The sequence below is a fragment of the Colius striatus genome, chromosome 7 (assembly GCF_028858725.1).
Source record: "Colius striatus isolate bColStr4 chromosome 7, bColStr4.1.hap1, whole genome shotgun sequence".
Classification (NCBI taxonomy): Eukaryota; Metazoa; Chordata; class Aves; order Coliiformes; family Coliidae; genus Colius; species Colius striatus.
In genome coordinates, this window is record NC_084765.1 from 16,503,255 (window position 1) to 16,526,397 (window position 23,143).

Sequence of the window (23,143 nt, forward strand, 5' to 3'; positions counted from 1 at the left end):
TGAGGAAGTGGGGGATAAAGCGGTGTGGTGGGCACCTGGCATCCAGACAGGCTCAAACTACCACAGAAACATTCTCCACATTGCACTGTGACTTGTGCTCCCAAATCCTTGCAAAATGAGATGCCATTAAATAAAGGACGAAACACCATCCAGAGGGCTGTCATTGGAGAAGGTACTAGTTGTGCTTTATTTACAAAATCCAGAGATTTGTACACAGCAGTCTACAGGGCAGCGTTAAGGATGGAATCAGAAGGATAAAGGACATGCTCAGCAAGAATTCAAGATGCCAGCAAGGAGTCATCTTGGTTCCACAGGGAACCTGCTTCCTTTTAACTGAGGAAGCCACCAGACCCCTCCAGGAAGAAAAAGAAGAAAAGCAGCAGCAATAGCCAGCGCAGGCTGATGTTGCGATTTTTGTTATCGTTGAGGCATGGGAACAGAAGTGATTGGTGAAGGAAGAAAGAGGAGGCCAACAGGGTTTCGGCATGCCCCTAAGGGCCATCCTGCCTGGTTCTTTACTTCCAGCGCCCACCAACCTTGCCCTTGGCTCCTGCCTTCTTGCTGCTACAATACAAAAGGAAAGAAAAACACGTCAGCATGACGGAAGCAGTGGGGCTCTGTGACCGCTGCACATTTCTGACTCCCAAATTAGGTTTGAGCTGCTTTCACTTCTCGCATGTTGGGCACACGTGCCATAGAGCACGTTCTGAGAAAAATATTGTTGATACTGCCGAAAGAAGTTCCTTCTCAGGCTTTTACTGAAAGGCCGGGATGTGTGTGCCTGGAAGAGGTGGACACTTCTAGATTCCTGCATTATTGGTGCAGAAGTCTGGGTGGTCTCATAAGTAAATGACAGGCCTATCCATCCATTGACTTGAAATTTCTGAATTCAAATCTGCTATGATCTGAATTTAAGAATTTAGACCTGTTTCTGGAGAAAATTTCCTCATTATCAGTGGGCTCTGGTCCAATTTCTAATCATTTAGTAGTGGAAGCAAAACACTGAGCAATAATTTAAATACAACTAAGAACTGCTTTGCTCTAGAAAAGCAGAGTGGCTTCTTCCTTATATCACTGAAGCAAGAGCTTCCAAACCAGTCCAAACAACTTTTTCATTTTCCCTTCGTATCAGTATCCTCGTCTTACTCATGATCTGTGTAGGAGCAGTCCCCACACTGCACTCCCCACACAGAGCACTTGAGGCAAACTGTCTCCAAATACTTTCTTGCACACAGAAAGGCAATCCTACATGCAAGCCACTTACCTTCTGACTGAGAAGCAGGCAGGCCTGGAGTCAGAAAGGGGCCAGCCTTGAAGTTAGTCAAGTTAGATTCTGCATGGGCTCCCATAGGCAGCACCTTGGCTTTTGGGGGTCAGCACACCACCAAGCCTTTCCATCTCTCCCACACAATGATGAGGCTGCTTCTTGAACCGAAGCACAAGCAAACTGGGAGCAGCTCTTTGACATGGCAGAGCATAGGTTTGAGGGCCAAGCACAAGGTGGTGGGACCTTGCTATCAACAGAGATGCCTTTTTCAGAACTAATGGTTTCTCCAGGGAACAGAAAAAAAGTGGACAGCACATCTGGGGAGAATTTTGTGGTGCTGCCCCACAGATTGGTTCAAGAGGACTAGCCATATTTACAGAAGGATGTAGCACAGTGACACAGACATACACAGTGGATACTTTACCTTTTGACCAAGTTAGATTTGGTCCATTTGAAAAATTGACCTTTTACATGACAGGGAGCAGAGGACGTTCTGCTTATCTTAACTTCATCTTAGTATCCCTTTTGCCAGCCTTTCCGTGGGTTCAAAACCCACTGTGGGAATTGTGTATCTCCTCAAATGAAGGCAGAGTCCTTTTATTTGCAGAAGCGCTCATGATGTTTGATGTTATGCCTGACCTTTGGAGTGTGCTTAAGGAGACTTAATGAAGACTGAAGTTAAAGTATCACTTGATCCTTGTGTAACACATTAAGAGGCATTGCTTTGGAATGATACAGTCTAGTGTGGATAGATATTTAAGTACATAAGATTCTTACGAGCTGTGAGCTTCTCAGTGCAACCTTTTCAAATGATGTCCTGAGAGACTATCGTGTCTTTTTGGGGGACAAGCGTGCAGTGATGGTACAGTCTGTTGTGGGTGGTGTGGTAGTGCCCCTTAGAAGGGCAGCAACACCCAGACAAGCCATGGCATCCGTCTGCAGCTGCACATTCTGCTGAGGTTTATCAGCCTACAGCTCTGTACAGAAAATACCACAGGAAGGTCAAGCCTTACGTTTGCAATCTACAGACAACTGAGCCCCCCAGTATTACATTTATCTGGTAAGTCAGAATGGCTTGGAGGAGAGGGAAGGCAGTGTCTGGTCACCCCTGTCATTCAAAGGCGTCACCAAAGGCCACCACTTTATTCCTGATATGGCTTTGCTAAAAAAGAGACAGAAGCACAGTGAAGACCAAATCCCACCACTGGAAAGCTCTCCTCCCTTGCTTTGCTGCAGTTCCTTCTCTGTGTCTGTTAGTTTTCTACATGCCCTAGCCTCCAGGCTTTGTCTAGTCCTAATCTCTCACAAGTTCCCTGTAAACACCTAGAATAGCTAGAGATATAACACTTAAAAAAAAATCTCACAAAATAAAAGTTTTATGGGGAAGGAAAGTGTGAGTGAGATGATGAGTGAAAAGGACTCACAACAGTAATCCCATGATGTTAGTCTTGTTACACACCAGTCCTTAAAATCTTAGCAACCACTTGTTTACCCTTTGTAAACAGGGGTTGTATTCCTTCAGGTATTCAAAGCACCTAAGTCAGGTGTTTGAAAACCCCAGGAATGAGCAGATGGAAATTTTGCAGACGTGGTGTGAAGGAACATGATTCTTTTTCTTGTTAGCTGTTAATGTTCACTTCAGTTTTCCCTTCATTTTCTCAATGTGAGGCAGGATGGGAGTTGCCCTTCCATCTCTAGCCTCATTTCATTGTAACAAGAAAATGCTGGTGTTGAGGCTGAAGTGACTACTTGGAACACTGAGGCAGATATCCCCAAGCCAGGAGCTAGGAAGGGGATATAAGTACTTACTGCTTCTGAGCCTGATCGATCCGGTTCCTGAGGGTGACAATCTGCAAACAACATACATGACCAGGATTTTTAGAGATAAAGAAACCTTGTTCCCTCACAGAGAGGGGAGTTTTACCTGTTGAAGTGCTGGAAACATGAGCCTATGGTAGGGATTAATACTTCCTTTGAAATAAAATATCACCCTTGCTTGAAGGAGAGAAATGTTCTTCCTTGGCAGTAAATCTGTATGCCAGTTCCACATTTCAAAGAAAAGAAGAGCTAGGACTTTATAATCCATACCAGAAGAGTTCCTACACATACAAATTAGTCTCCTGTGAACTCGCATGTCAAACCGCAGGCAAGTGAACCAGAGTGAGTGTCACCCTGGCCAGGTGGAAAGCTCGTCTGGCTGTATCACCTGTATGTGTCAATCTCACCTTCTCACTCATCCCCTGCTCTTACACTTTAGGAAGTTTCTAAGCTCAAAGAGCTTCAGTGGTCTTTGGATGGGAACCTCAAGAATGGAAGATGGATGTCACATTCTGCTGGAGTACCTTTGCTGGCTGGCAGAGCAGGAGCTGAGGAGCTGGCAGCCATCACCACCTTCCCAGCCACTTGTATGATAAGACAACTTTTAAAGGGTCTGAAGAAGAAAATATTCAAGGAGAGCTTCAGCAGCACAGAGGAAAGGATTTAATGAAGTGAGGGCTCTGAAGATCTTCCCCAGCTCTGTTAATGGCAGTAAGCCACCAGAGAGTCTGTCCTATAAGATGGAGCATGTCTTTGTTTAGCCATGGGTAAACTGCATATTTCAACCTGATGCCTGGGAAAGCAAACACCTACCTTGCACAGGGTGAGCACCTTATGGCCTGACATAGCACCTCAGTCCTGGCTGGACTCGCTACTGAAATCCTGGGACTCTTCCAGAAAAGCCCACAGGAACAAGGGTGTGATGTCAAGCTCTCTTCTGCCCCTGCACCTTCTCATTTGTAACTGAGTCAGTCTTCTACCTAGCTTTCCTGGAGTGGAAAATTGCACTTGCCAAGACATATGCTTTGCTTCTGCTTTTGGTGAAATTCAAAGTTCTCCACTGGCTCTGCAGGTCCAAGAACTGATGACCCAACATCTGAATATTTAAAGTGGCACTTGCCATTCCCCACATGCAAAACAACACCACCAAAAGTCATACATTCATGTTGGCACAATGTATTTCCTGGCCCGTGTCGTTCCATGGCAAACAGAAACAAAGTAGACTGAAACATTAGCAGGAACAGGACAACACATGGAAGGAAGGATCAGTAGATCACCTGCTTTATACTTACTCATGGAAGTTTAATACCTGCCACAGTCGTTTAAGTTATTTTTTGCAACAGTGTTTTTCACAAGTGTGAAGGAGAACCAGCTGTCTTCAGTTTGACCCAAGGACTTAAGACTTACCTTCAGTGATAACTTTGTGATAGTGACTATAACACTCTCTCTCTAAGGAAGCACCAAAGAGCAACAGACTGAGAACAGCTAAAGGGCTAAAGAACAGCTCCATGCCTGTGCATCCGAGTTCCTTCCTTTGTCTCTCCCTTACATCCTTGCTTGTGTTTCCTTCTCTTTGCCATTTTCACTTACCTTTCTCCTCACTTCTTTTCCTATCATCTTCTCTTTGTTCTTCCACTTTTCTTCTCCCATCTCAGCTGTGCATTTTCCTTCTGCTTTGCACTTTCTGTCCTTGCCTTTCAGCAGTAGCTACCTATCTCTTTGTTTATGCAGATGTCTCGTTACTATAGTAGGTATGTCTTCCCTGGCACTGTCTTAATCCCTCTTTTTCCACAGCCAGTTGACCTATTTTCCTTAATCTGCCACTCTCCAATATTTGGATCTGAATAAACACGTACCACAAGGTGGAAGATCTTTCCAAACCCCATACCATTCTTTGTTGTGAAGCCCAAGCTATTACCTATGCATCTGTAAGCTTCCGCATGTATCCCAGATGCATCAGGGTGTCTCCTCCACACAAGAGGTTTGAATAGGAAATTGTTGTAGTGATGGTATGAGTGGATTGCATGCTCAGGTTTTTAGCTACATCCCAGTTGGACCATAACTCTTTTCCTAAATTCCCACTTCATCTCTTTTCAAGAAAAAGAAAGGGAGAGAAAAAGGAAGGGAAAAGGGAGACACAAGATCTCTTCTGTCTGCATTTGGAGCCAAGTTCCAGTTTCTACCTTGCACCTGTCCTCTGACCATGCAGCAGGCTCATGCATTTGGTAGCCTTTGTTGGTGCTGCTGTTACACAGGCAAGTTCAGTGTACTTACAACTTGGAAAGCTCCTGCAGCCTGCAACGCATTGTTAAAATCTAAGAGAGATTGAAATAGTTATATTGGTGTTGCTCATTCCCTGACAGCATTTGTCTGTGTGATTGGCAGTTAAAAGGAGAGTGAGTCAGAGAGAGATCCAGTAGGATTTCTGAGCCTCTGAATCCTGATGTAGGCGAGTGCAACCCTGTCCTATGACTGTTTGTGAAGGAAATATACCCATTTTCTGTTACTATATGACACTTCAGTTAGATGCTCCTGTCTGGAGACAGTTTCCAGTAACTCTAAAAAGCTGAATCCACAGGGAATCTGTCTGTGATGGGAATAAAACTTAGGACATTCAAAGTGTGAAATCTATTATGGAATTTAAAATATTACTTTGCAATGGAGATTAATTAATTGCGAGTTACTGTATTTTCAGACACAGTTACCTATAGATAAACAAGAATGAACAAGATGTGTTTGAGCAGAGGGTGGGGAGTCTTTTTTCCTTTGGGGTTGCCTTTCCATGGGGCACTGAAAAGCTTGGGAGTTGTCTATTCAAATCAGCCTAAAATCACAAATCCAGCCCAAGTGTGTACGTTAGGGGAATGAAGTTCCAGGTGTCTTATTGCTCTAATATTGCAAAAGGAGACTCTCCATTTGGAGACCCAAATGGTGTCACCACATGGCATTTGCCAGAGTAGTCTCAGAGATTTTTACATTTTGAACCTAGTGCCATTACCAAAATGGCTTCTCAACTCACCTCGTATTTTTTCCTTTTGATCTGCTCTGTAAAGTCATACTTTTCAGTCTCCAGCTGATATAACCAGTCCCACAGTTCCTTAGCCTTGTCCCTGTATGTTTATGGGGAAAGGAAGATGGGAGAAATGCATCACATCATACATATCACATCATTCTCTGTGGTTCTACACATTTCTAGTAGCAAGGCTTTTTCTGTTTTATGTAATGCAGCTCACACATCTTCCAGCAAACGTTTACCATTCTCTGAAACCTACTTCCCATTTTCAAGGTCACATTTTTCTCACCTCACCCGAGAACCTTTTAGACTTCCACTCTTGCATCTGTCACACAGTAATGTATTTCCTATAGGCTTAATTTCCCTCTAACTCTTAATGAAAGAAAAGAGTCCAGGGGAATCAAACAAGAAGGAAGGAAGACTCTCAAGGCCACCCAGATGAGCAGAGCAGCTGCCACTGTGCAATTTCATCTTGTTTCAGGGCTGAGGTGAGCCAGCCTTATCTTTCAATCACATGTAAACTCCAACATGTGGAGTCCAGACTGTCATCTGATGACTTCTCTGCACCAGAGCACTCAGCCTTAAAGCCTCCAGCCTCCATGGAGATCTGTACTCATACCTTAGCAGCTCTAACTCACCCCAGGAATGTTACAGATACCAATCTGTAGGTTTGTTCAACTAAACTCAAAGCTGGATTTAAAGTTTGTGCCTAGTCCTGTAAATGACTAATCCTAATTAGCAGGAAAGGCTAACAGAGCTTTGCCAGGAGCATGGCTAGATGGCTACCAAGCATTTCAACAATTACCCACAACCCCTCTATTTTCCACATCAACAAGGAAGGGCATAACTTAACATTCTCCTGTGATGAAATTCAATGAAGGCACTGTCCTCTGTCTCATTTTTTCACTGGACAAGACACTCCAGGAACATAAAACCAAATTTTTGTGGATTATATTGAGGAAGTTAAGATAAACACATTACCTCAGCTTGTCTTCATTAAGGTGGTCGATGTTCAAAGGCTTGCGCCTCTCTGCCAGGACTTTCTTCTTCGTCTCTCTAGCTGTTTGCTTCTTTCCTCTCTTCTGATCAGCCTGTTTTTGGAACATCAATTAATGTTAGACTGTAGAAATTCAGGTTGAATTAGGTGATTTAAGTGTAAGAGCATGTAAGACAAGCTGCTAGGGATCCGGAAGAAGGAAAGCTGTTTTCTGAAGTTGTAATAGAGACCATTCCCAGTCAACCCTGTGGTTTAATATTTTCCACCAATCCGTGCTTTTTACCTTAGCCAGATAGCTGCTATATGTGGCACCCATGGAGGACAGAGCCTTCTTCTTCTTGAGATCATCCTCAGCTTTTCTCTTGGCATCTTCTTCCTCTCTCCGTGCCTTTTCCTCCTGTGGAGTGCAACACACAGGAGCAAGTTACTCTAGGAGAGACTCACATCTTCCCCTGCAGCCACTGTCACTGCAGGGAATGTGATCTAATAAGCATGGTGACGAGAATTGGCAACTCCTTTTTCCTGCCCTTACTTTAAGAGAGTGATAATTTCTTCTTCAGACTGAGACAGGCAGAACCTGTAAGGTTTTTTTCTCTCTAGAGAGCTCCTCCAGTTGATGGTGAGACAAGGACTGAGATGCAGAGACACTTACCGCAAGCCTTGCCTGACGCTCCTTCTCCTTCTCAGCCCGGATTCTCTGTTGCTCTGCTCTTTCAGCTCTGCGCTTCTCCTGCAAGAAGCAGAGGTAGAGGCACTGAGTGATCACTGTGGCTTTATCTACCTCTCTTGCTGCACCCCACCACCAAGAGCTTTGGTTCACAAAGAGTGGAGAGTAGGTAGCTCTACTACTCTATTTCCAGCACATAAAGAAGAGTCTCTTGTGCAATTCCCAGTGTAAAAACAGAGGCTAAGAGAGGGGATAGATGTGAGGAGAAGCCATTTGGCAGTGACTTGAGCAGTCACTTCTGTAGATGGCAATGCAAGTCGCTGCCAAGGGTCTGACAGTGGACTAACAGATCCAACTTGTCATCTACAGAGGTTCTCTCCTAGTACAGGGAAAAGGGAGTACAAGGACTCACAATCCTCTCCTTGAGGGCAACTAGCTCTTCCTCTTCCTTTCTTCTAGCTTCAAAGTGGCTGTCAATCAAGGCTTGCAGTTCAATCAGGTCTTTGTTCTGCCTTTTCTTTTGGATGTCCTAGAAGAGCAGGAAATGCATTAAGTAAGCACATATTGGACTAGGAACGTGCCCTAGACATCCCCAGCACCCTGCCTACACTGAGAAAAGCAAGCAGGAACTGTCTGCAACTGTCCATGAACATCTATGGGATTAGCTTAAATGGCTGTTGATGCAGGTTAGAGACAGTCAGAGATGCATCCAGGTGACAGTCTGAAGCCAAGAAGGAAACAGGGTCTACATCTCCCATTCCCATACACCACATTTTATCCCTTGTTTTGTCTAGCTACCTATCTTTGTGTGTAGTTAGCTGCCTCTTTGTTCTGGGATATGAATTTCACCTAGAAAATGCACCTGCATTTTTGGGCAAAGCAGATATTTCTGTGAGGATTTTTAACACCAGTTTCTTAATTTTCTTATCAGCTTTCTAGGAGGGTTTTTTGATCTTTGTTTAATATTAAAATTCTCTTATCATTTTAGGTAATGTTTGTCAGCAACAGATGCCTATGAGCCTGCTTTCTTTTAGCCTGGAACTTTCAAACCATTTACAGCAGGACAGGGGATCTGAGATCTCCTAAAACACTTGCTTTCTCCTTTTGTCTTGTATTAGCTTTAAAGATTCAAAGGAGGAAAAGAAGAAATACATGATGTTATTGTAGTGAGGCCAGCAACAAATGCATCCAGAGAGTTTCAGGGAGCAGAGAGTAGCCTTTCACTGAAAACAGGTGGCAAAGCATCTATACTTTTGTCCATTATACTCAGCAATATCCAATATAAGAGGAGTTATATGGGTTTGCATATGTGTATAGCTCTGGTACAGACAGACAAACACAGCCACTGTATCAAGAATACTTACATCAAAATCTACTTTCTCACCCTCTGGTATTTTAGGAGCAGTTAGTCTGCAGAAAGTTAAAAACAAAACAAAGGGGAGGAGGGGGAAAGAGAAAAGGATTTTCATCTTAAGGAACAGACAGATTTTTAAACAGCACATTCCTGCCCTGTCCTCACAAGTGACACTGACAAGGAGGGATGTTGATGGAGATACAGAGAGTTGAGACAACAAGTCAATGAAAAACTACTCTAGAATAGCACTAAGGACCATTGTCCTTCCTGGAAGGTCATGCAGGGCAGGGAGTTACCCCTGAAAACCCCTTGTCATTCCCAAAGCCTGTGATCGTTCCCTACCACAGGGAAAGACATTGTTCCATGAGGCCGTTGGTGCAGTGCTGCACACTCTGTTCTGGGCAGCTGGCAGAGTGGGAAGGGATGGTGCTGAGACCCAGAACCAGAAGGTCTGTAGGAAACTTTTAGTTAAGCTCAAGTCAGATCAGCCCAACATTTGCCACCCTTCCTACTGTCAGCAATCCTGGATGGATGGGTAATTTCCCAACCATGGCTTCTCACAGAGTATTTGCTGTTGAGCTACCTGTGCCTTGGGGTACTGCTGCATCTTGGACAGTTCATGAGTCCTGGACAATAACTACTGCTAAGGCATCCTCTAGCAAAACCAGACATCGTGGAAGGCTTGCAAGAACAGCTGGGTGTTACACAAAGGAGGTTCAGTTAAAGGTTTCTAGTAGTCGTTTGCCTAGTAGGCAATCTAATGGCTACGTCAGAAAAATTATGCCAAAGCTTTAAAACTCCCTGCCACTCATACTTACTTTATTCTAGGCTTCTCCTCTGTATTTGGAAAAACGGAGCAAAACAGGAAGGGAAAAAGAGGGAGAACAGTTAGAACAACAGAGATCATGCCAGCTGCTAAAGTAAAAGGAGGGAAGGGAAATTTAACCTTAGGAGAAACATCCCAGAGAAACAGGTTAAGCCTCAAACACTTTCCAAAAGAAATACACACACATCTCTTTTTTGCTAGGAGTGAATCTGTTTATACCTTTGAAATAGAATTTGGCAGAAAAGAATCAAGAGACTGTATAAAAATCCCAAACATAGCATCTGGAATGCAATGGTTTCATGTAAATGAGAGATCATTTTTCTCAAACTGGCCTGACCAAAGCTCTAAGGAGGACAGCTGGGCTGGAGGGTAGAAGAAAATGTTATCTTTGTCAATCACCTGTTCTTTCACTAAAGTTAACTCACAGTCATGTGAGTGATAACGAGGCTTTGCCAGTTTTGCTTAAACACATCACATAGAAGCCAGGAGGAAAAAAGCTTCATGACACACATTTTCTCAAGGTTCATTGACTCCCAAGGTAGCTTAGGGCACACATCCTTGAGATACCTTTGTGCTGTTTATTCTTCCTCACTGTGTGGCGCACCTCAAACCCAAGGAAAGGCCATACTCTCTTAGCAAGCATCCTGTCCTGCTGAGGTACATGCAATATTCCCATGGGCATTAATGGGAATGGTCTTTGCATCTCCAGGAGAGGTATGATGCCCTGATAAGCAGGATAAACCATGACAGAGACTATCAGCTTGGGCCCTCTGGCAGTCAGAAGTGTTCCCCTGCAACAAGTGACCTTTTCTCTGTCTCTCAGAAACATGCTGGTTTATGAGTTACTCTCTTAACATTTGTGTTTGTGATCAATTCCTCTCCCTGCTACACTTTTTGAACTTTAGTTATTAGCTCCTGTGTAGTGCCAGTAAGTTCAGCAGTATTATTCTCACGGAGGTAAATTAAACCCAGTCTCAGAGGGACCAGTGTTGGCTTTCAGAACACACTGCATTTGAACTTTCAGGGATGCTGCTGGATTCTGTGGTACAAGCCTCTATCTGTGTTGGTTCAGTGGGAGGAATTGAGGTAAAAAGCTCACAACATATTGAATCTGGTAAAAGATACTCATCTTTGTAAAGTAAGAGTTAGAACACCCTCCCTCAGGAGCAGGTGCACAAGCCCTGCCATCCTCATCATGATACAGAGAGCTATTATATTCTATTTTTCGAAATGCTCATTTGCATCCAGCTGTTTTGGGACTGAAATGGAAGGAATTGGGAATAGCAAGTGGAAGAGAGGAGGATAAAATGAAATTAATTATGTGAAGAAAAAGAAACAAAAACTCATACTGGAAAATATTTAGTGGAGATATCTGCTGCAAGGATGTTGGCTAATGAAAAAACTGGGAAAGTGGCTAGAAATGAGTTATTGAGATAATTAAGAGAAAAGACGTAAGAGATGCTTAGAAGAAGCGAGAAAGGAAACTTCCCTTTTTGTCACATTTTCTCATACTCATTTCAGTAATGAAATTTGAGGGGAGGCAGACTTTTGTCATTTACTGCAAGAATACTGCCTACCAAAATATGTCTGAGTTGAGGCCTCTGGGTATTAGAGCAATGCTATTAGCACATAGTTAGAAAAGTAGTTTAGAGCACTCGTATAAAGGAAGCCACAAATCTCTCCTGAAGAAAAATACCATTAACCAACGGCATACTTCCACACATCTCCAGTTATTTTTCAAATAGCCAGCAAGCTTCTTAACATATTAGTTAAACTGGTGGAGGGGGGATGGTTTCAGTTGGAGAGAGGAATAATAATGATGATTAACCAGTCTATCAGGGATGTTACCACATAGGATTCCCTTCCCTCCAGACATACCCAGATAATTTTCCAAAACACTCCTGTTTAGCTTAAAACTACCAGTTAGTAACACTTTAGAGAGACAGAGGGAAAAAAATAGACAGGAAATGATGGGTTCTGTTTGTTGACCACATCTGCCAGGATTGACACCTATTTGTCAATCAATAACTGTGTCAATTTGGTTTCAGCTACCACCAAATCAACACTTTAAAATTAGTGAAACCAACAAACAATTGTAAAAATAAAAGAAAAAATAAGGTTAATTGGTTTTGAAATAAGAAATTTTAGTTAGAATATTTTAAGATACCTCCAGAAAACCAGAAAAGGGGATAACAAAGAAATAGGGGTCTTTATTAAAAAACAAACAGTAATAAATCTGTCCTTTGCAGTGCATGACCCAGCATTGGTCTATACTGTATGCACAAAAAGCAGCCCAGGGATGTGATTTATTTTGAAATGCTCCTTCTTTCAAGACACCAAGTCAAGGAACTGGGCCAAAATTTGTTAACAAGCAAATTTGTCTTAGCAAATTCTTGTTCCTATGGTGGATTTTGACTGACATGCTGGTCTTTTGGACCATGAACCATGGGGCTGTGACAAAATCCCCACCTACAACCCTGCCAAAAGAAGAAAAGAGCCACTGGAAATCCACGTTCCCTGCCCTGGTGATTAGCGAGTCTCTGAGTTTCTGGTTTCCAAAAGGGTTAAGTGCAGGAAGAGTACACACCGCCATAAATACAACCTTGCTTTTTCCTGCCCAACCCATGAGATATTCACACCATGCTCCCCCTCTCTGTGAATCCATCTGAACTGCCTTTACTTCATTCAGAAATCCCTAAACACCCTCCCTTAATTCCACTTCTCAGAAGTAACATATCTAATTGACACTTTGTCCTTGGGGGAAGGCAGAAATCAATATGTTATTAAAAATACAAGGAAAGAGAATAAGGAGAGAAAGGGGCTCAGAAAGGTCCTCAGGGTGTTTCCCTAAATAAGAAAAAAGCCTGTAAAGTGAGCAAGAAAATTAAAAACAAGTGAACAAAAAAAAAATCTACAGAAGCAAAACAGATCAAGAAAACACAGAAAATGCAGGATGGTTTTAGGTGGTGTTGGGCTCTGTCTTCTGAAAGAGCTGGCCAGGTGTTCTAGGGATTGGGGCTGTCAGAACACAACCAAGCTACTTCAAAAGCCTGTAAAAGTCTGTGAGACTTTTTTGGTTTTTTTGCATTTAAAATGGTTTCTAATTTGGACCAGGGGGGCTTAAGTTATCTTGCCCACGTACAAGAGCAATACTGACCCTGCATACATTTACATTTGGTCCTTTCACATGAATCTTGTCCCCATCCACATGCTCCAGAACCCACTCAACCAAATGTTCCAAACACACTGTCTTAAGCTATGGCCTGGCCTGCCTCACCAGTCTGAATAAATTTATTCACATGCTTGATGTTTAGCACAATTTTAAGTGTATGACTGGAGCAGAATATCTGTAGATTCAGGCCTGGAGACCATGACCTTCTAAAGGTCAGGTGGAGAAGGCACATCTATGTAGGGCTCAGCTCTATTTTCAAGCATGCTGCTGGGATTTAAGAGATATTTTCATGATTTAGGGGGGAATGAGAGCTATGACACAAGAGGTTCTAGCTAAAAGATAAGCCCAGAGCAAGCTTCTAGAGCTTGGTTTTCACCATCTGCCATCCTAGTGAGGACATACAGGCTTCTCAATACAACAGTGACCTCCCTCCAAGGGTGACTGGATATGCACAGTGAGCAATTCTTTGCGGCAGAGATGTTTTGGCCCAGTTCCTGAGTTTAAAACCAAGTAAGGAACAAAAACAAATATAGAAAACAAAAAAAAAAGATGTTAGATGACTTTGTTGTCCAAAGACAACACCAAGCTACCGTCATAGTATTCGCCGCCTTCATCAGCTGTAGGTTGAAGGATAAAAACAAAAGAGAAGAAGCACTGTAGTCAATCCGCACCAGCACTGCTTCCTAAGAGCAACTGTCCCCACTCCCTCCCTGATACACTGAGCATCTCAGACTCTCTGGAAATTGAACAAGAAGAAAAAAACACCTTCTTGGTGATTTGATTTGGCAAATATACAACCCTTTTCTCCACGTTCATCCAAAGCCGTCCAAAGAGACCATTTCCCTCCTGTGCTCTCTTTGCTCTTGAACAAAGTTAGATTTTTTTAACACTGTTTCCCCAGTACTGAAAGAGAAAAAGAGTGAGAGTCTGTAGGTGCACCACATACCTTCTTCGTGGGCTTCCTCTGCTCATGTCATAGTGCAGGCAGTGATGGAAAGACGGGAAAATGGGGAAAGAAAGAGAAAAAAAGAGAACAAATATTTAAAGTCTTGGAAACCTGAGAAAGAGACCAGGGAGTGCATGAAGGGGATAGGGGGAAATAAAGGAGTTAAAAAAAAAAAAAAGAATTAGTGAATTAAAGCAGGGAGAAAAGATATCTGGAGAGGCTGTCAGGAGTTACAGATGCTGTAAGTTTAAAGTAGTAGTAAGCACGGAGATTAAAGGAGAAGGGCTGCAAGTGATCATTGTGGTTAATATTTGTTTCTCTTGTTTTGTTCTCTTCTACCAACCCAGGACTCCTGTTCTCTCTCTTTCTCACACCCATAAACTGTTGTATTGCAACTAGGTGGAGTAAATCAGAAGTCATGTCACATACCTGGCTCATGAACTTCAGGTGTGAAGTGTCATGGAACAAGATGCGATGGGAAATAAGAGAACGAGAAACTTGTTATTTCACACACCAAAAGAGCTTCTGAGCCAAAGGGAAGAAGGGGCACAGAGGAAAAGGGGAGCAAGGAATGAAGTTATGAAGTACACCTGAGGTAAAATAAATTAATTATATTTGAAATAGCGTATAAACAGAAGTCACAGGACAGGAAAGGAACTCAGTCAGGTGAAACAGATAGACAATCATAATGCAGTGCTTAAAAAAAACCCCACAGCTTCTGGGTATTCCGTGACAGAAAGCACAACCTGACAGCACAGTGTACCAAGGTTCACCTTGATTTGAAATATGCACATGAATGTAGCCAGCACTCTCAAGGTACTATTAGATCCATCCTTTTCTACAACAGTATTTCAGTCACTTGAAATAAACACAGTGATGTTTAGAAACCTGCTGAAATACCTGCTGTAATACCTACTGTAACTCATCATCAGCATTCAGCTGACTTCCAAATAGGCTTCATTCACTTTTCTAGAGCTATGGCTCAGGCTGTTTTCTTCCTTGAAGAAAATTTTGATGCCTCTATAAATCTGCAGCTGTTCTTTGCCTCCATTTGCAATTTAGAATTACAAACATATCACTTCATAGGAAGAAAAGGTTCGTTAAAAGTCTGTGCAGGTCTCCATTTCGTTCTGCTTCTTTGGCAAGGCAAGAATTGATTAGCAATATGGATTTGCAGGGCAGATTTTGCTTTTCAGCTGTACACACACCACTGAATATTTTGCAAAGCAGGCATAAAATATAATGCAAAACCTCATGGGATTTACATTCCGTACAGTCAATGGGTCAAATTCTGCCCCAAGATTTGAAACGAAGCTTTCCCTATAAGAAGAAACATTCATTCTCATATCACAGTGCAGAACTTAACCCATTCCACAAGGACACTTTCTGCTGAGCTACACTTTCACGACAACATACATGTTCTCCTAGTTTTTAGTAAAAGTTTCATGCACCGGGTAAGTTTCCTCCTCCTACTTACTGCTGATTACTGAGGAAAGAAAATGTTAAATTAAAAAAACCCACCATCTCCTAAAAGGCAAGCAAGTTACAAGCTATCATTAACAGATCACTTGTTATCTGCTGTCACCTTGCACTCTCACCACGCACACCGTCCCAGCAGACAGACACCAGGGAGTTTAGAAGTTAAATCACATACCTGGAGGGGGGGCTTCATTTAGTAGGAAGTGTCAGGGGAAAAACATAGGAAAAGGAAGATAGAAGAATTAGAAATTAATTATTCAGGCGGGGATCACCTCAAACTTTGGTAAGATCAGGTTGAAGGAATATCATTTGCAGACTAGGTTATAGGGAGTGTTAATAAGAGTGGAAAAGGAGAGTAATTATAGTGGGCTGTGAAGTAGAAAGTGAGAGGATATCACGGAAATGAGAGGTAAAGTGAATGTGAATGTTGATGAATTGCAACCGTTTAAATCACGCAAATTTATAAACAGTGGGCGATTGTAGTGACACTAGCAATCCTTAAATGTGAAAGAAAACATACTCAAGAGGAGAGCTTTATAAGTGTGCAGTTTTACCTATGTTTGAGCTATGGAGGTGCCCTTGTGGCTGTCAGAGCAAGTACAGGGATCAGAATTACCACAAGGAAGTACTGCTGTGGATGAAATCTCAGTTTGCATCTGAAGCTCCACCACCTAAGAACCTCTAATGGCAGACTGGGGCTTAGCTCTGCAGAACTGGAAATATTTGGGTCTATACAGGGCTTGTCTTTGCTGCAAAGTAGTAGGAAGCACTCAAGTCTGCCCACTGGGATCTTGCTGCAGGTGATGCCTGTGAACAGCGGCACCTTGTGTTTCTGCAGCTCAAGTACCTCCTCTCTGGCCCATCTGCAATACAGTTACAGCCTTAAAAGTTTTAGGGGGCAATAAAATGTTTCTCTTAAGCTTCTTAGATGGTGACTTTTCAGTTAAAAAACAATAATTACACTTTCCTATAGCAAAAATACTTTTTAGGGAAGCTTAAGAACAGATTGATTCTTCATGACTCCAGTTTTCTCCAACATCTTCAAATTCTTATGTACAGGAATGCTTCAGATTAATACACAGGAATTCAGATGTTACACACATGCATTCACTCAGGTGGACAGTGTCGGAAAAGAAAAGAAAAGAATTAGAGCAAGAGTCACAGAATGTCAACAACTGAACTTGTGCAGACCAAAGCTGCGGCTTAGAAGGTGCATTAAACAAAGACAGCACAGAGAAAGTAAGCAGAGGAACTAAAGAATCATACAATAACAGGAAAAGCTGGGATGGGCTCTCTGACATAAATGTTTTCTTTTAAGCTTTTTATATTTACATTTTCTTCATCTTACATCTTTACAACTTTCCTTCTTGCTATCCTTTATGTTACAGAGGAAAAAGAAAACATGAGTCAGCTGTAGGTATGTCTTTATTGTTAATTGAATCACGTGAATACCTGGTGGCTTGCACAAATTTTAAGCTTATGTTTATGTCAAAACTCAAGATCAACATTTGAGTAGTGAGTAGCAGTTCAATAAACACCAGGGAAGAGAGGTACAGAAACAGGCTCAGCAGATGGAAGCAATGACCTTAAACTTGTGCAAACCAAGGTCAGAAAAACCTTAGGAGCAGGTGAGAGCCAGGAATAAATACGGTTGAAAGGAGGAGAGAAGGACATGAAACAAGAAGCAGCAAGACAAGGAGGAAAGTGAGAAGCAGCACATGGATATATGTTGAAGGGTTAAGTCATGCAAGAATCAATCAGGCAGCTATCACCTCACTCCAGCCCTGGCAAAAGCCCTGGTCTTGCCTATACTAAGAGACCAGTCTCCCTCTGAGGACAGTGGAGTGAAATAACTTGGGTGGGCAGCTGCAGAGGTGTGACTGGTACAGCAGTACTGCTATTCCAAACAGCATAGCAGAATTGTCACAGACAGTTCACAGAATGCTGCAAGTTTAGCTTCTGCTTTCACAAATAACAAACACCATAACATTCCCGTATGCCGTGTGAGGATGGGTCCGAGTCCCGTCACTGGCTGTTATTACAGCTTATACACTGAGATACTTGTTTACAAAAATGTTACTTAATTTTTTCATGCAACAGTTAGCTCCTGTCCTCATTGTTACACATCACAGAGCAGAGGAAATTATTACCGGTGGAAGGTGTAAGGAAGCTGCAAGTTACAGTTTATCATTAATGTTTGATTTTTATCTATTTTCTTCCACCGTCTTGAATTCCTGAGTATAATATTAGAGTTACTGGTATCATTTTCTGATGGAAATCATAGTTTCAATTAAGTTCCAATATTTCAAAACTCATTTAGATTTAGTTAAGATTTTGGTTAAAAAAAAAAAAGGAGGGGACAATTTCATAACCATGTAAGGTTGCACAGATATTAATTAACATCTATAGAACAAAACCTTTTCATTGTTTGCCTTGTGAGAATCCCTCATTCCAGATTTGTACTTCCATTACACTATATATATCCTGTTTTATACATGAAGTCAATGCTTCAGAAGGAACTAAAATAGGATTTTCATTTCAAAATTCAGAAATGTTCCATAGAGGAAAGAGGGAGGAAAAACAAATCAAATTTTGGAACAAAATGTTTTGTTTCAACTGAATAAACAAATTAATTTTCAATAGCTGCCAAACAAGGCATTCCTCCTTTTTTGTTTTGGTGGTTGCTTGTTTAAAAAGTTTCCATTTTGTCCCAATTCAAAACATGACCCAATTGGGAAATTGCCAAGCACAAACAAATTTCCAGCACACAATAACCCTTCAGATTGACGCAGAGGAATTCAGAAGTCACATACCTGATTCATGGACTTCTTTAAGAGGGAAGTAGCGGGGAAAGAGATGCAAAGAAAGATGAGAGAATTAGAGCAAGAAACAGAGGATGATTAAAAAAAACCAAAAGCGCGCTTTTTTTTTTTTTTTACCAGGGTGGAGGGTTAAAGGGATAAAAAACATTAATACGATTAAAAGAGAAATAGAGGGCACATACGGATGGCGATTAAAAAGTCATGGAGAGGAGGGACAGTGGGATTCTGGGACATAAAAGATGCAGGGGACTACCATGTATATTCATGTTATAAGTCAAGCACCATCTGTAGCCTTTGGCTGCCAAAAGTATTTCTTTGATTTTCACTCAAGTCCATTACCCACGGGTTTGAATGTGCAAAAATTGGGACAGACAACCTGTTCTTATTCATGTGCATAGAAATCCCAGCCTCTGCAGAAATCAGTGGGCTCGGAGGAGCTGGCATTGATTTCCTGAGTGACCCGGATTCCACCACTGTGTGCAGAACTGCATTCCACTGTGGGAAGGTGAGTGTGAGCACAAAAAAGTGTCTGGTGAAAGCCTAGCTGGACATGCAGAGGGGGGAAAGCAGAAGGGAAACTGAAAGGTAAATGGGTTTGGGCTAGCAGGCTGATGCTTTAATAACACAACCTACTTATTTTGCCAGTCACACAGATTGTCTTACTGGTTGTGGGCTTTAATTCACATTATAAAACCAGGCACAAATACAACCCTGCTACCCTCAGTTTTGCATAGTGCACATTAACCCAGAAAAATACCAATAGTTACGGAAAAAACATGCAGCTACATCTTTTCTCCAAACTGGCACTTCCTGCAAACACACCGCAGTCAGAATGACCGCAACCGCTCAGTCCAATCCTCAGCCCAGGGGAACCCCAGGTATGACCCAGAGTCACTTGTTGCTGATGACTTCAGATGCGTCTCTCCACGGCAGCATAGGTCACCACAAAAGCTGGATTCATCTCTTTGCAGTGTTGGGGGGACAGGAGGAAGAGGCATATGCACTGAGGGATGTAGCACTGCCACAGGGCACAGCTGCCCCACCTACAACCGCACTGCATGGCGTAGAGGAAATGCTTTTGGGAACACTATCTTTGTACCAACTGGTGTCCATACCCATAGCCTGGTTAGAGAGATCAGAGTGCCGGGGAATACATAACCCTTTGGGCACTGTTTTCAAAACAGTGGTTAGTACTTATTACTCATCACATTCTTTATCCTACGAGAGCAAAGCAGCGATCAGCAAGCATGCAGAGGATATTTTTTACATCCTCTCCTCTTCAGCCACCTCCAGAATTCCTGCACACATTACCACTCCAGACAGATGCTGCAGATACTTGAGGAATTCACAAGTCATGGCACATACCTTCCTCATGAGCTTTAGCAGGTGGGAAGAGTCACAGAGCAAAATGCAAAGGAAGACAAAAGAGTTAGAAACATCAGAAGAACTTTTCACTTGTACAAAATGGAGAGGGAGGGAAAGCTTGAGAATATATTGCAAGGAAATAAAATGAAGATGCACTACTGGAAGTAAGGGAACAAATGATCTGAGATATTAAAAACATAAAGCAGATTTAAGTGGCTGAATGGGATGATATTTGTCTTAGAGGCACATTCCTGCAGTCATGTGCAAAATCTGGAGCAGCATGCCATTTCACAGCCCTGCTGCTCGCCCAAGGGCCTTTACAACCTGGGGCCAGCTGGTTTTCGATGGCACGTGGCTGCACATACTACCGTGACACAGCAGTCTAGAAACTCCATTGCATGAAGAGGAAAACCAACTTTTAATCATTTGCAAAGCTAAAGCATCAAAATTGTCACCAGCTGATTTATACAGCAGGGTTTAAGCTTAAAAAAAAAACATGTGGAAAGGCTCTTGTCAGCCCAGAAAAAGAGGGCAAATGTTCCCCACAGCTGCAGCTGTAGCAGCAAACTGATCATGGGCACATCTGCACATCATCCAGAGGCCCAGCCCACCTCAAATGGTCCAAAATTAGCCTCTCAGTGAGACTTAAACAGTCTCAGAGTGAAGGTTTTTCAACCTTCATCCTTTTAAGAATTTCACATTTCTCAGAAATTTTCAGACTTTTTTTTCATGCAGCAAATACCACCTGGCATCGCCAGTACATTCAGTGTCAAGACAGGACATGAAGGAAGAGAGTACAAACAAAATGGTGGCAGGTTTTATTCCATATTAATAAGCCTATTTTAACTCTTCTTTCCTTTTGCCATCTTATGTTTCACTGACTAAATTGAAGCTTACTCTGACAGATGGGAATTCAGGGGTCACGTTACATACCTTCCTCATGAGCTCCTTTAGGGGGGACGAGCCACAGAACAGGATGCAAAGGAACATTAGGAGAAACACATTATTACATGGGCTGATATTGCGCAGGCTGAAAATGGGTAAGTCAGAAGGAAACGTTTTATCCCAGTAAAGCATACACTAATGGCCAGGAGGGGAAGGAGTTTGAGGCAGGTGTGGTTGAGAAACAACCTCAACACGTGAGGAGTTTGAGGCAGGTGTGGTTGAGAAACAACCTCACCACGTGAAGGAAAGGAAAAACATGTTGGAGAGGGGAAATCTCACAGTAAGCTCAAATAATGTAGGATGAAATTTCTTTCTAATTCCAATTTTTGAGGAAGAACCTCCTGCCACTGCCAGGATGGGTTTTAGGGTGAGCTGTGCCGATCACTGGAAGGGTAGAGAGGCTGTGTTACCACTGAGCTGTCGTCTATCGGACCTTACACTGGGACTTTTCCCATGTGTTAGCCCACAGCACAGTCAGTCATGGAGGAAGGTGGGAAGCAAAGACACCAGAAGCAATATGACAAAGTAACTGGATCCTGCTCCTCTCATACCACCCTTGAATCTCCACCTACATCAGAAGGTGATGGCGCATACCTGCTTTGTTTGTCAGGTGAGACATGGTGGGGAGCAAGAGCAATGAGATGGAAAATGAGAATAGTTAGAATAAAAAGCACGTGAATGCTACATAGGGGGCTAAAATAACACAGAGAAATGGAGGAGATTAAATGGAGACAGGAAACCAAAGCACACACAGGTACGAGAAATGTAAAACCTTCAGGACCTGGATGCTGTCAAACCCTGCACACTGCTCAGAGCAGGTCTCCCACAGCATTAGAAACAGGTTTGCCCTCCTTTCAAGTAAGCTTTGCAAATAGAGAACCAACACACCCTTTGGCTCCTTATGTCCAGAGCACAACATCCCAAATCCCCCAAGTGCAAAGGGTGAGTTTCTGCTTCAGTCCCTCTTCTGCCCTGTGTGTCCCACCTTGCGAATGCTGCGCACAGAGTGAGGGCCAGCTGGGGTTGCTTGCCAACATCTACATAGGTGTAATTAGTAAGATCTGCATTCTGCAAGATTATTATTTCTATTATATATAATATGATATATTATAGTCTATAAACTTATAATATATACAAGGTACTATATATAATATTACATATTCCAGAATATGTACGATGTAACATAGGCTGCACACAGACCTTACCACAGATGAATTTTGATTTCAAAATCCATCTGATTGTTATCTGCCAAGCTCCACAGGAGAAACCAGTTGGCACTTGATAGAAATCTTTCTAGTCAGACCCCAGTTACTTCACTGTCGGTGTTAGAGGCACCCAGTGCTAAGAATGAGCTTCGGAGCCTGCTGCGGCTTGGATGAAGGGATGGTACCCACATTTCCCCTGCTGCTCCCTCCCTAAAACTGGAACAGAAGTATCCACATAGATATTCATGGATATGGGGCACCCTCGGTGACACTTGCGCAAGGGATAAAAAGAGCCCTCTGCCTGAAGGTCATTTGTCCCACTACCTTCCTCTTGCCTCTTGCTCTCCTCTACCACCTTGCAAAGCTGAGGCGCATTGGCACGGAGCCCTGCTGCAGGAAAGATTGGAACTAAGAAGCTGTTTCACTTACCTTCCTCTTGAACCTCTTCTGTGGATGAGAAGCATCATGCAGCAAAGGGGAAAGGAGGAGAAAATTAAAACAATAAATATCTTATTGGAACATTCTTGAGGTTTGCCAAGGTCCCAGGCCATTATGGGTAATGATATGCAAACATAATGATGGAATTACAGGGTGAGAGAGAATGAAAACCAATAATTTTATGGGCTTATTATAGGGTTATAAATGTTACTGAAATATGGGAGTATGGCCACAAATGAAAACCACTCTAAAGGCATCCTATTTATCCTTTATTAGAGCTGGCTAAATTTTCCTAAAACTGTCTTTTGGTGAATTTTTTAACCAACAATTGCTGCATTTCTTTTGTTTTAAATCTTTTTCTCGAATAGTGAAACATTTTCCATTTTTAAAATTTGAAAGAAGTTAATTCCTGCATTTCCACAGATGAATATAAACTTTCCAAGGTGTCTCCCTCCCTTTTTAAAATACAATCATTTGGAGAGAAAGGACTTGATGTTTGTGACCAAAAATAAGTTAAGCGGTCGAGTTAAAAAGGTGGACCAAAACAAACATATATATATATATATATACACACACACACATGTTTCCATATATAGATATATACACATATATAAATTATATACATGGGGATTTATGGATGCATGTTATTTTATTTCTTTTTTAAAATATATTATTGGTTTGGGTTTTTTTAAACAGAAAAACAGGCCCAATTTCCTGCCAGCTCAATAAGTGACATCAATGTTCATCATTGCATTGATGTCTGTGGCTTGGGACTGAGTCCCAACCATGGGGTGTGAAGTTTTTGCTCTGAATCTCTTCACACATGTTC

The 23,143-nt window shown here is 42.3% G+C and overlaps 1 protein-coding gene across 1 annotated transcript; it reads right to left on the reverse strand.

The window, feature by feature from the left end:
- Positions 1-219: 219 nt before the first annotated feature.
- TNNT3 (troponin T3, fast skeletal type) lies at positions 220-22,510 on the reverse strand. Its single transcript, XM_061999329.1, has 10 exons — positions 22,306-22,510; positions 14,061-14,078; positions 9,127-9,172; positions 8,175-8,291; positions 7,748-7,825; positions 7,379-7,492; positions 7,080-7,189; positions 6,105-6,195; positions 3,077-3,117; positions 220-564 (listed from the first exon to the last, which is right to left on the reverse strand). Exons 1-10 carry the CDS (start codon positions 22,425-22,427, stop codon positions 516-518), a joined length of 786 nt encoding a protein of 261 aa, XP_061855313.1. The 5' UTR covers positions 22,428-22,510; the 3' UTR covers positions 220-515.
- Positions 22,511-23,143: the final 633 nt, after the last annotated feature.